At 35.1% G+C, this 13,790-nt stretch overlaps 1 protein-coding gene across 2 annotated transcripts in view; it reads left to right on the top strand.

The window, feature by feature from the left end:
- armc9 (armadillo repeat containing 9) overlaps positions 1-13,790 on the top strand; it is a 53,228-nt gene that overhangs the window by 32,380 nt on the left and 7,058 nt on the right. For both annotated transcript variants that reach the window (XM_077202549.1, XM_077202552.1), the window contains 4 exons: positions 2,729-2,838; positions 5,034-5,170; positions 8,797-8,905; positions 11,021-11,190. In XM_077202549.1, the coding sequence (XP_077058664.1) occupies positions 2,729-2,838; positions 5,034-5,170; positions 8,797-8,905; positions 11,021-11,190 (526 nt within the window). The remainder of the gene's footprint in view (positions 1-2,728; positions 2,839-5,033; positions 5,171-8,796; positions 8,906-11,020; positions 11,191-13,790) is intronic.

Below are 13,790 nucleotides of genomic sequence, written 5' to 3'. Positions count from 1 at the left end.
AGTTTCTCTCTTGAAAGTGTGAGTAATAATGTTGTACCACGGCATTTCTTTTCTCTCTGACCTTTTTTAATCTGATCAGTGCAACAGTTTCTTATGTACAAGAGAAAATGGTGCAAAAACTGCTAGTCATTTCCTCTAGTTCATTTGTGTGCTTGGGTACACTGAGAAGCTGAGACAGATTAGGAAGGTTATTTGTCAATCTATCAATAGTATTTGGGAGAATTGTTCTACCTGGACGTTTACGTGGCGCAAATATGAAAAATAGCAGCAGGACAGTTTCTCACTTTTGAGAAAAATCAAATTCGAACGGTTATCGAATATCAAGTAATATATTCGAATATATTCGAATTTCTACGAGACCCCCCCCCCCAAAGAAAAACACTGTAACGGAGATTCAATCACAAATTTATTAACAGTCTGACAGTCATAAACAGGACTCAGGCAGGTCTGAAAACATTTTTTTTGACTTAATGTTTTAAACAGCAGGTTATCAATTTAATCTATATAAAGTGCCACTAAGCTACATGGAAAAAAACTGCAATCGGAACAACACGGCACAAACAATAACGTGACGGCTTAAACAGCAGGAGTAAGGCCTACCGCCTAGCCTCATGTCTTATTTCAATTCATTTCTTAATATTGTTTGCTTGAAACACCAATTTATCAACTTGATCTGGGTCAAGTGCGGCTCTCTTTTTATTGGCGATGTTCCCCGCGGTGGAGTACACTCGCTCAGTGGGCGCGCACGTGCCTGGCACACACAGATTTGCGCGTCAATGGTGAAAGAAGTGGTATACGGTGTAGCTGTAGAACCCAAAATATTTCCAGACTTGACTTTTTAGATGAGTTGAGGTCGTAATTCTCCGCTCGGGCTGTCGTTCTGTGCGTTATCTTCCATTTTCAAAACAGGGAGGCTATTATTCGCTTGATTTGGTCATGGGCTTACGCTACAATACGTTTAGAGCGCCCGCTCCTGGATGAGATGGCAAACAATAATAAAAAACAAAAAACGGTCTAATCATAGTCTGTAAAAAATGCGCTAAACATGGCACTTTAAAAACCGGATAGTTTATTTATAGTTCGAATACGGATATTTCACGTCATGTTCGAATGCATATTCGAATATCGAATGAAAAGTGACAGCCCTAGGACACAGTGTGCACGTTACAAGGAAGTGATCAGTGACATCATCACTTTGCAGTAGAATATCTATACCAGTAGGATTGGTTCCATGCAATATAATTAAATCTAGTGTATGATTAAAACAATGAGTAGTGACGTTTTGCATGACCCCAAAGTAGTTAAGTAAATCTATAAACACAGTACCTAACGCATAATTTTTATTATGTACGTTAATGTTAAAATCTCTGATTTCAATCAGACATTTCTTTATCGACGTTAAAAATCCGCAAACTCTTTTAGGAAATCATCATATACACGGTAGCCAAAGCAAAAGATGAACTGGTGCAACATCATTTTGAACAAAGTTAGGCCAGTTCGTTTGGAGTGCGTTTTGGAAGTTCGAAACAGCTTGCCAAAGCGAACTTTCCAAAAGCTGATAAACGCCTTCGAACTACCATTGGTCTGTGACGATGATGCAATAGGTGGGTGTGACTCTGACGCTCCGCCTTATTTGATGTGACGTTTATTTCTTCTGTTCAGTCCGCTGAGGTCAAATGTCAGTGAGTAAAATAAATAGTAAATAGAGTAAATAGAGCTACTCAAGTTTAGTCGAGCTTCACTAATTTTTTTTTCCAAGAAGGATATTTTCACACACAGTTCACATCCAAAAAAGTCAGCACTAGCAGCTACTCACCTGTCCAGAAGAAACAGTGCAACCTCGGCGTCCGATTGAAAAATTTTCAGTTCTTTAAGTTCTCTCCACCTTTTAAGAGCCTTCCCGAACTATTCATGTCTTTGAATAAACACGATGGTATTCCCCCGCTCTAATCCTCCTCCTCATCTTGGGGATTGACTCAGGCATGTTCAATTTCTCTTGTTCGTTGATATAATCATAGACAGGATATAAAAGACGCTGGCGCAAAACCTCGCAACACCCGTCCCTGTCGGTGATTGGTTGGAAGTTGGAACAATATTTATTTTGGTTTTGAGTGGTTGGTGAAACCAATTGTTTTTGTGTGCAGATCTCAGAGCCTAGGCTGCCTACAGAGACATGTTTTTTTGACAGCCTGCTTATGGGGCGGGCACCTAGCGGATCGTTAGGAAAGATTAGATGAATGTGATCATTTATGTTTGGGCCTTTTTTGGGCCTGAAATCGCTGATACAACCTTTAAGAGCGTGGACGGCGTCAGGATGTTCACTAACAGTATACCGCTGGTCACGCATTTCAAACTTATTTTAACTGCTTTTGAATAACTAAAAATAACTTTGCCGAGTGTATTGGGGCCTTAATAGCTATTGATTAAAAAACCTTCAATATGACCAACCCCAACTTCCTGTTTCAATAGGAAATATATCAACACAGGATTGGTAACAAGTGATCAGAAGGCCCGTTCATACGAAAGACGATAACTATAAAGTTTAATAATCGTTCGAATTGTATGAGAATAGTAATGTCCACGCCACAGCTATAACAACAGTGGAACGAAATAATCTACTGATAGGAAGATGTACATTATTCATTCATAGAAAACTGTGGTTCTGTGATTAATTTTGAGATGTATCAGCTGTATTCTGTGTGAAAAGTGTCTCTCTGGTGCTTTGTAGATAATGACCAACTTGGTGAAGACGAAGAGAAGATCGTATCCTCCATCATCTCACAGCATAGACGAGCCCCTCCAGCGGCCGGTTACGCCCAGTTCTCACAAAAACTCCATGTAAGAACCTCATTCTGAACATTACAAGACGGATATTTGGTGTGAAAATTCGCTGTGATAAACAACAATTTGAGTCGACGGCTGTTAATGCGTCTGTTCAGACCGACTCAATTAGTGACAGGGTTGAGTACTTGCTCTTCTTTGATCATTTTGAAAACAGGACTGAGAATTTGATAGTTTTTGATTACTTTGGTGACGGTCGAATGTTTGATCACTTAAGATAGCTTTGGTAACAGAGTGATCATTTTAATCAATTTGGTAACAAGGTTGAATTTACTGTTTAATAACTTTTCTAACAGGGTTGAATGTTTAATAACTTTTGCATTCAACCTATATTTTAAAGTCTTTCTAAGTATTACAAAAATTAACATTTGAATCATTCAGAAATCTTCCCCTGTCCATCACAAATCTTATTAATTTTACAAACTCTAAAACTATGTGTGAAATTTAACGCACGCCCAGAGATGGTTCTTGTGCATTTCGTGTTACTTTAATAAGTTCAGGTGTACTATGCTTCCTTGTTGGTACAGTAACCACAAAATAGTTATTTTTCTCTTTTTCCAATTAAAGTGTTGTCATTGGAGGCGTTAAATAGTTCAACTTAATTTGCGATGATTATACAGAATACCACAAACATTGTGACTCACAGCTGAAGTGCAAATGTGTCTATATTCACCTATGACCTTGTCGTAAATAATGGGAGAAGTCAATAGTTCTGCCCTCAAGTCAAATATCATGTTAATGTGCAAGCAGGATATACAAGACTCCATCCTCTGTTGGATATATCCTCATTGTTCCACTGAATGAAGCATATCGATCAGTGATGGGAACAATCATGGACAATTGGATGCGTGACTGTCAATGTTTTGAACTTGCCCTTTTGAAAAAGGGTGTGAATGAAAGAACACGACATTGAATTTATCGGTGCGTGCTTTTTAAGACAATATTTACTACCATCTCCGGAGGACGCTTGATGTTAAGACGTTAAGATGATGCTGAAAATTCAGCTTTGATCACAGGAATAAATTAAAATTTAAAATATATTAAAATATAAAACAGTTATTTAAATTGTAATAACATTTCACAATATTACTGTTTTTACTGTATTTTTGATAAAATAAATTCAGCTTTGGTCAGCATCAATTTCTTTCAAAAACTTTAAAATATTGTAATTATTCCAAACTTTTGACCGCCAGTATATTTAATTCTGTTAATTAATAAGCACCAATATATACAAACAATGCATAGTATAAATATTAATATATATTAAATTTTAAAACAAAAGTTTTGGATCGGGAAAAAAAAAACAGTAATATTGTTAAATAGTATAACAATGTAAAATAACTGTTTTCTGTTTGAATATATTTTAAAATGTAATTTATTCCTGTGATTACTCCAGTCTATATTATTTCAATTAAAAAAAACTGTTTTCTATGTGAATATATTGTTAAACTGTAATTTATTCCTGTGATCAAAGCTGAATTTTCAGCATCATTACTCCAGTCTTTAGTGTCACATGATTCCAGAATGAGAAATCATTCTGATATGATGATTTTATGCTCAAAAAACATTTATTATTATTATCAATGTTGAAACCAGTTGTGTGCATTTTTTTTCCAGGATTTATTGATGAATAGAAAGTTCAAAAGAACAGCATTTATTTGAAATGCATTTATGTTTTAAATATTTTAAATGTATTTTTTGTATTTTTAATCAAATAAAGGCAGCCTTGGTGAGCAGAAGAAGTATCTTCTTTTAAAAACATTAAAAATCTTACCGATCCAAAAACCTTTGACTGGTAGTGTATAATTTTTAAATACAATTTTGGAAGCATGTCAAATTCCAAACGTCTGTGACAATCATATTGTTGGACTGAACAGTAAATTGCTGTAAAAATATTAATTGAATTTCCCAACTTTGTCAGCATTATCATTGTTGCATCAAAGCATCTAACGTTTTTCTTTAATATTAACATTTTTATCAGGCTCCTATGTATAGGTTTCTACCTTAGTACCGGCATTTCTGAATGGGCTGAGGCTGGGATTTAATGAGTTTGAAGTGAAAGTATTTGAAGAACGTATACTATGTGCGGAGAGCATACACTCCATATTATCTCATTTTTGACATAGCTGGCTTTTAGAGGCTTTTGCATCGGAGGTCTTCATGTGTGTATGTATGTGTGTTTGCCTATGCAGAGCTGGTGGGGACGGAGTGTACCCCGTTACCCGACTGAGAAGTGAAGAAAGCCCCGCCCACTCTCACTTTAGTTCCCGCCCCCCTACTCGCACGGGCAGTCGGCCCAGCACGGCTGAATCCATGCACCAGACACTGGGTACGTGTGCTGACCACTGACATATATTACATATGTGCTCCGGCATGTCTTGTGTTGTTTTATTATGTTTTGTATTGTTTTTTTTCTCTGAATAAAAAATACCTTTTTATCTCAGAAAAATGAAAATATCATTGTTGTGTAACGCTTCAGAAAGATAACATCACAGTTCCATCTTTAATAAATATTCAACGTTTAATTTGCATAATAAAATTTTTGCACAGCCTGATGAATGATTTTGATGTGGCTTTCAGTGGCTGCAGGCGAGGGTTTGTCTGAGAATGATACCATCTAAGCACAACATCACACAAAACCAGATATGAAGGGGTTCATTCGTGCAAGTGCTGTTATTTTCCTTTGATCGTTTCCTCTGAAACATAGGTAGTAGTGTATGTAGGTCGAAAATGTTGTTTACCCAGCTCAAGAGTTGTTTTTTATTATTATTTTATTTTAATTTTTTTTATCAGGTTTGCAATTTGTTCAACCCTGTTCCCTTTTTGGATTTTTGAGTTTAAATAATTGATTTGAGTGATTGTAATTGTTAACAGAAAAACAAAAATGGTAAAAATATTAACTAATTCGTAAATGATTTATAGAAATAATTAGAAGAAGAACATTAAAAAGTAAATAATTTACACATTTAAAAAGATCAAATAAAATTAGCACAAATGCTCATACTGGTAACAGAGTTGTAGATTTAACATTAAGATATCAATTTAGCCTAAATTAAAATATAAATGGTTGCATAATAGTTTTGAGCCAAGTCTTAGTTGGTAGTTGTTGATAAATTTGCAATTCAAATAATTTAAAGAAAATTGGGTTGGGTATTTGATCTTCTTTAATAATTTTTAAAACAGAGCTGAGTGTTTGATCATTTTTGATCACTTTGGTAACAGTTGAATGTTTGGCAACTTATGATAACTATGGTAACAGAGTTAAATTAACTGTTTTAATAACTTTTCTAACAGGGTTAAATGTGTAATTACTTTGGAAATGGTTGACAAAACATTAAAAGTTGCCAAAGTTTGGTCATTACAATAACTTTGGTAACAGAGTTAAATGTTTAATCATTTTGATAACTTTTGTAAGAGAGTTGAATGCTTGATAACTTTAGTAACAGAGTTGAATGCTTGATAACTTTAGTAACAGAGTTAAATGCTTGATAACTTTACTAACAGAGTTGAATGCTTGATAACTTTAGTAACAGAGTTAATAACTTTAGTAACAGAGTTGAATGCTTGATAACTTTAGTAACAGAGTTAAATGCTTGATAACTTTAGTAACAGAGTTGAATGCTTGATAACTTTACTAACAGAGTTAATAACTTTAGTAAGAGAGTTGAATGCTTGATAACTTTAGTAACAGAGTTGAATGCTTGATAACTTTAGTAACAGAGTTAAATGCTTGATAACTTTAGTAACAGAGTTGAATGCTTGATAACTTTACTAACAGAGTTGAATGCTTGATAACTTTAGTAACAGAGTTAAATGCTTGATAACTTTAGTAACAGAGTTAATAACTTTAGTAACAGAGTTGAATGCTTGATAACTTTAGTAACAGAGTTAAATGCTTGATAACTTTAGTAACAGAGTTGAATGCTTGATAACTTTAGTAACAGAGTTAAATGCTTGATAACTTTAGTAACAGAGTTGAATGCTTGATAACTTTACTAACAGAGTTGAATGCTTGATAACTTTAGTAACAGAGTTAAATGCTTGATAACTTTAGTAACAGAGTTAATAACTTTAGTAACAGAGTTGAATGCTTGATAACTTTAGTAACAGAGTTAAATGCTTGATAACTTTAGTAACAGAGTTAAATGCTTGATAACTTTAGTAACAGAGTTAAATGCTTGATAACTTTAGTAACAGAGTTAAATGCTTGATAACTTTAGTAACAGAGTTGAATGCTTGATAACTTTAGTAACAGAGTTAAATGCTTGATAACTTTAGTAACAGAGTTAATAACTTTAGTAACAGAGTTGAATGCTTGATAACTTTAGTAACAGAGTTAAATGCTTGATAACTTTAGTAACAGAGTTAAATGCTTGATAACTTTAGTAACAGAGTTAAATGCTTGATAACTTTAGTAACAGAGTTAAATGCTTGATAACTTTAGTAACAGAGTTCAATGCTTGATAACTTTAGTAACAGAGTTGAATGCTTGATAACTTTAGTAACAGAGTTGAATGCTTGATAACTTTAGTAACAGAGTTAAATGCTTGATAACTTTAGTAACAGAGTTAAATGCTTGATAACTTTAGTAACAGAGTTAAATGCTTGATAACTTTTGTAACAGAGTTAAATGCTTGATAACTTTACTAACAGAGTTGAATGCTTGATAACTTTAGTAACAGAGTTCAATGCTTGATAACTTTACTAACAGAGTTAAATGCTTGATAACTTTAGTAACAGAGTTGAATGCTTGATAACTTTAGTGACAGAGTTAAATGCTTGATAACTTTAGTAACAGAGTTAAATGCTTGATAACTTTACTAACAGAGTTGAATGCTTGATAACTTTACTAACAGAGTTGAATGCTTGATAACTTTAGTAACAGAGTTAAATGCTTGATAACTTTAGTAACATAGTTTAATGCTTGATAACTTTAGTAACAGAGTTAAATGCTTGATAACTTTACTAACAGAGTTAAATGCTTGATAACTTTAGTAACAGAGTTGAATGCTTGATAACTTTAGTGACAGAGTTAAATGCTTGATAACTTTAGTAACAGAGTTAAATGCTTGATAACTTTAGTAACAGAGTTAAATGCTTGATAACTTTACTAACAGAGTTGAATGCTTGATAACTTTAGTAACAGAGTTGAATGCTTGATAACTTTAGTAACAGAGTTAAATGCTTGATAACTTTAGTAACATAGTTTAATGCTTGATAACTTTAGTAAATGCTTGATAACTTTAGTAACAGAGTTGAATGCTTGATAACTTTAGTAACAGAGTTAAATGCTTGATAACTTTAGTAACAGAGTTGAATGCTTGATAACTTTAGTAACTGAGTTAAATGCTTGATAACTTTAGTAACAGAGTTAAATGCTTGATAACTTTAGTAACAGAGTTAAATGCTTGATAACTTTAGTAACAGAGTTGAATGCTTGATAACTTTAGTAACAGAGTTGAATGCTTGATAACTTTAGTAACGAACTTGGTCAACATTTGGGATTTGTACCTTGCTTTCAAAAAAAGTTGTCTGACCTCAATGTGTACCCAATTTTTGGAAAGGACCATAAAATGTATGGTTCTGGTTCTGATTGGATGAGCCATGCTGTTCAAAGCTGTTTGTAGCTACAAACACCAAAAATATCACACAGTTATGTAAAAATCAGCTTCTCGTGCACAGACAACAAAGGCATTGTTTTTGAAGCGGTTATATTGTATCATCAAAAAATGGGACACCTGTTTAATTTATTTCTCACTGACTTTTCCTCTCTTAGCAGCTATTCCTATTCAATGTCCTTGCGAACAGCAACTGTATAGCACATCTCTACTAGACCACTTTGCATTTCCCTGTGAAAGTGAACATCTCTCAAGTCCTTCACTGTGGCGCGTGTGTGTTAATGATGTCAGCCGCATGTGAGGTGTGTGTGACGTCTTCTAGTCTTTCTCCAACCAGCCTCGGATTCTGAATGCTGGCGTTCCTCTGTGGAATCGGGGCTCGCGGGGTCCCCGGAGAGACGTGTGCCTCCACCAGGCCAGAACGACACCAACGGCCAATCCTACAGGTGGGTTTGCTGCCCATTCAGCGTATTTTTAGCACAACATTACTCATCTTGGGATCTTCCACAATAGTTTTCCCTTAACAAGAGGTTTAAGGATCCGGGTGCGACATTCCATGCTCACTGTGGCATGGCACATCTAAAATGTAAAGGTCCACAGGATCCAGTGTTATCAAGCATGTCACAGCCTGTAACACTAGAGAGAGACCAAAGGAATTTGGGGTGGGAGCAAGGCATCGAACCTTGAGTCTGCATTGCCACAGGACAGAGTTTGTCATGAGAATCCAACAACTGCTAAACAAAGGGCTTATTCAGGTTCCTTTCTTCCCAAATCCCTGTCCAACCTGACTCCTGGAGACCTGTGTATGTAATGACTCTTTGAACATACGTGCACCACATTCTCTTGTGTAAAGCTATAATTACACTCTTGTGCAACAGGAAAACTGCCAACCAAGCTGAAATATTCATTTTATTTTTAAGACACTCCGTGTTTCCACCGAAATTACCCAAAGCAATTAGTCCCAGGAGCTTTTTTCCCCCCAGACCTGTTGATTTCTGCGTTTCCACCGTGGTCTAAAGTACCGTGAAGATAAGGCAAGTTAGCCCGGTGGCGTAGGACTTCGTACGACTTTCCAGTTCCCGCTGGATTTCGTCCTCCGCATATAAGCTTAATAAAGCCTGAACCTCGTCGTTAATTTTTTAAACTCCAGTGTTGATTCGAGACTTTTAGGAATGCTGTAATAAATGAAACTTGAATCCAATAAATATGTTCATTAAGCAGCCTCGGGTAGTTTTACAAGAATAAAGGCCCGTTCACACCAAGAACGAGAACTATAACGATAACCCTATTAGCGTCTACACCAGCGCACGATATCGTTTTAAATGCTTAAAGTCCCCCTGTGGTGAAAATCAAGTATTAATGTTGTTCATGTGTCTTTGTGGTGTTTTTAATATGCTTTAAGACTAACCATGTGCAAATTCATAAGTCGACAGCATTGCTGAGTATTTTCTCCTTAAAACTGCAGTGAACCAAAGACAGTCTCAAAAACACGGTTTGAAATCGCTGGTGTTTCTGACGTCACAAACGACCTTGTAACCAATCAGATCACGAGGGGGGCGGACTTTAGCATATCATTAACTATGACCGCTCTATAGCAGGGGAGTCTCAAGAGAAGCCAGGTTATCCTGGTATATTTTTCTGTTGATATGAAAAACTGGGTACATTAAGCAATATAGCGGGTGTATGATGTATATAATGAATATGACGTTGTTATTATGAACTACATATGCCTTTCTCCACTGACGTTCTGAGTTGTTCAAAACGTTTCTAAAGATCCTGATTGTTGGAAGGCAGACTGAGATGGCGAACAGGAACATGTTTTTTTGTGTAACATTAGCAACACATTATTAGCTGTTTGATAATGTAGTCAAGAAAAGGCTAATCATATTAATCACCGTTTTGTGTTCGAAGTTGTAGAGCGATACATAAAATGCATTACCATTCTGAAATCGTTCTGAAAAAATCGTTCTGAAAGTAATTTCAACAGTATCGTTTTTCTGTCGTTATCAATTATAGTTGTGCTGTGGACTCTGCTATTATTTTATATTTAGAAAGAGTTTTAAAACTATATCTTTATCGTTATATTTATAATCCTTTAAGAGATGTTTATATGAAAAATGCTTTAGCCGTTAGCATCGTATAGAAAGCTACTAATCGTATATTTCCCACTTCATTCTATAAAAACAATCCACATATCATCATTAAAAGTTGTTTTTTACACTCAGTTGGTTGATGAAGCAAACTTTGAGTAGTGTATATAGTAACTTGTTTAAATTGTCATAAACATTTAGCTTTATGCTAAGCTAAAATGCTATTTCGGTGTTTTTAACACATTTTAGATCGTTTTTATACAAAAGAAAAATATCTCTTTAAAAACGCTATTCTTGCCAGGAAGTTTCGTCTCGTTTTACAGTAAAAAAAAAAAAAAAAATCCCTCAGCAAGAAACATTTGATTGAGAAGCAAATCCAAATGTATTCAAATGAGTCTAGTCTGCTAGTCACTAGTCTGGCAAATTGCAAATGTAAACTTATTGGCTTCTCTTTCGTTCTCTTCTTTCTAGTGGCCAGACCGTCGACTTTGCATGCCGGCCAAAGATTCCTCGCACTCCTGACAGTGACGCAGGCAGTTCTGGCAGGTCTCGCCTGGCCCCCCAGTTCTCCAACAGCGAGCCCCAGCAGAGCGCCAGCCGGCCCGGGTCCACAGGGGGCTCCGGGGGCCGGCCCAGCCACAGTGAGTCATGCACTCAACTATCCCATCAAAACCAATACTCTCAAACTGTCTCTCAAACAAAACTTGTGTGCATTTATCTTATCTATGTGATCAGTCACCAATCCCACCCATGTTTGAAGACTATCCCTGTGAATCCCTTTTTAATGTAAATCCAATGGCTGCTTGAACATTTTGTATATGTGCAGTATAAGTACAAACGCCTTTGTTATATACTTTTACTCTCATGTGTGTCATATGTTGTGTAACATCATTGCAAGCTCTTGTGTATAAAGCAAATACACCGATGACAGGCCATTACTTACAGTGATTTTACTATGGCCAAAGAGTGTTAACATTTCCGGTTCACATTACCCACAGGCGCATTAACTGTTTTCCTTAATTTATTAGGTGCGTTATCGATTATTTTAATACTTTTGGGAACTAATTAGGGAAAAAATTAAATTTGAGAGATTATTTGTTAATCAATTTAAAGTTTGATATTCTAACTTTTTAATTGCTTTGTTTTTAGATGCAAAATAAATGCAATCCAGTAACTGGCCTTTACAATATATTAAATGATTAATACTTTTTTTTTTAAAAACAAGCTAAACAGTTTTTATTTAAATGCAATGTAAAATATTTCATTCATTAATTCAATTTTTTATTAAAATACTACGGACAAAATTAATTTTAATGTATGTAATTTGTTAAGGAATCAAACTGCACAGGTTGCTATAATGTATGCATTTGATTCACTATAAAGATTATAAAATGAATTTGTTGAGATTAGATTACACTGATGGTGCTGAATGTTTTCGTCTCATTAAAAAGAGCCGGCTCACAAGAGTCATTCCTTCAGGAATCAGACAACACTGGTTGTGCTGTACACTTGTGATTCACTGAACTGCCTCATAATACTATTATATTAATTACAGTATATTTATTTACACACACACACACACACACACACACACACACACACACACACACACACACACACACACACACACACACACACACACACACACACACAAACTTGTTTTTACATCTTTATGTAGACTTTCCATACGGACATAATGATTTTTACTGTTAAAAATACTGTTAAAACTGTATATTTTATCCTCCTACACTAACACTACCCCTATACCCACTCGCCACAGAAAACTTTCAGCTTTTTTACATTTTCAATAAACATCTCTTGGTATGATTTATAAGCTGTTTTCCTCGTGGGGCCGGACCAAATACGAGGACCACAATGTCAACATTTACACATTTTAATTTCGTTGTAAGGACATTTGGTTCTCTCAATGTTGGTTAAACAAGAACACACACTTATACATACACACACAAAATTGTTGAAAATAAATTACTTAGATCTCTTTTTTAATAGTATTGTGATGCACAACATTTACACAAAATCCACTTAAAACTATTTAGAAACAGAAAATATGCACTGAAGTTTAAAGTGCCACTTTGTCTGATAGCCAAATCCTATTTTTCTTGCTAGGTATTTTTTGTCTCTCATTCTGTTCTTCATAAAACATGTTTTTGCTTGTACTTTTACTTGATCCCTATAGAAATCACATTTGAACAATGAAAGGAGTTTAATGGAACAATTTTAATGGAAATCTAGTAGTTTAGGTTGACCTGTGTTCCCAGAGTGTTTGATTTCAGTAGGAAAAGCTTAGTTTACAGAAGTTTTTTACAGTTTAAGCTCAGTTTTTTACATGAAGTGATAAATTAAAGTAAAATTATGAACAGTAAATAATAGAGTGAAGTAGTTTCTTTTGAAGGACAGTCATTGGAAATTATATTTGAAAAGGAGAAATTACTATAAATGCAAATATGGAGATATTTGCCTTCAGATAAGGGAACACTTTAACGTGTCTTTATTTATTTACTCTCATTCAGTTGTTTGTTATTGTTTTTATTGGAACAGATGTCAAGCATTATGAACCACAGCTGCAGAACAGCTGAGTGTTTTATGTTAAAGGACAGTGTGTCTTGGAGATTGACAAAGGCGTCCTTATATGTGCATTAATGTTTTATTTTAATTAGCTGATTAAAATAAAGAGTTCTTGGTTTAACAAGTTATTCTCAGTAATATAAGTGAGTAATCATTTTATTCTGATCAGATTCGGGTTTGGGTTCCATTCTGTGTAAATTACCATTTGGAAATAAATACTTTTACAAATATTAATTTAGCAGACGCTTTTATCTAAAGTCACTTGCAATTGAGGCACATAAATGTCTTTCTCCTGAAGTAAATGTATACTAAATCTCAGTGGTCTTCTGGGTTGTAGCTAGGTGGTTGATAGGTTTTTCTGGGGTGATATAGTGTTCTTAGCTGTTGCTAGGTCATTCTGGTTGATTAATAGAGCATTCTGGGTGGTTGCGAGGTGTTTGGGTTATTGGTTGGTGGTTTCTAGGGCATTCTTGGTGATTGATACAGCGTTCTGTGTGGTTGCGAGGTGTTTGGGTTGTTGGTAGGTTGTTTCTAGAAGAATCTGGTTGGTTGATTGATAGATTGTTCTGGGTAGTTGCGAGGTGTTTGGGTTGTTGGTAGGTTGTTTCTAGGGCATTCTGGGTGGTTTATACAGCATTCTGTGTGGTTGCTAGGT

The sequence above is a fragment of the Siphateles boraxobius genome, unplaced genomic scaffold, assembly GCF_051911475.1.
Source record: "Siphateles boraxobius isolate OS27281-9 unplaced genomic scaffold, OSU_SipBor_1 118, whole genome shotgun sequence".
In the NCBI taxonomy this organism is placed as follows: Eukaryota; Metazoa; Chordata; class Actinopteri; order Cypriniformes; family Leuciscidae; genus Siphateles; species Siphateles boraxobius.
Note: the sequence above shows the minus strand (reverse complement) of the source record. Positions and strands in the feature narration are given on the sequence as shown.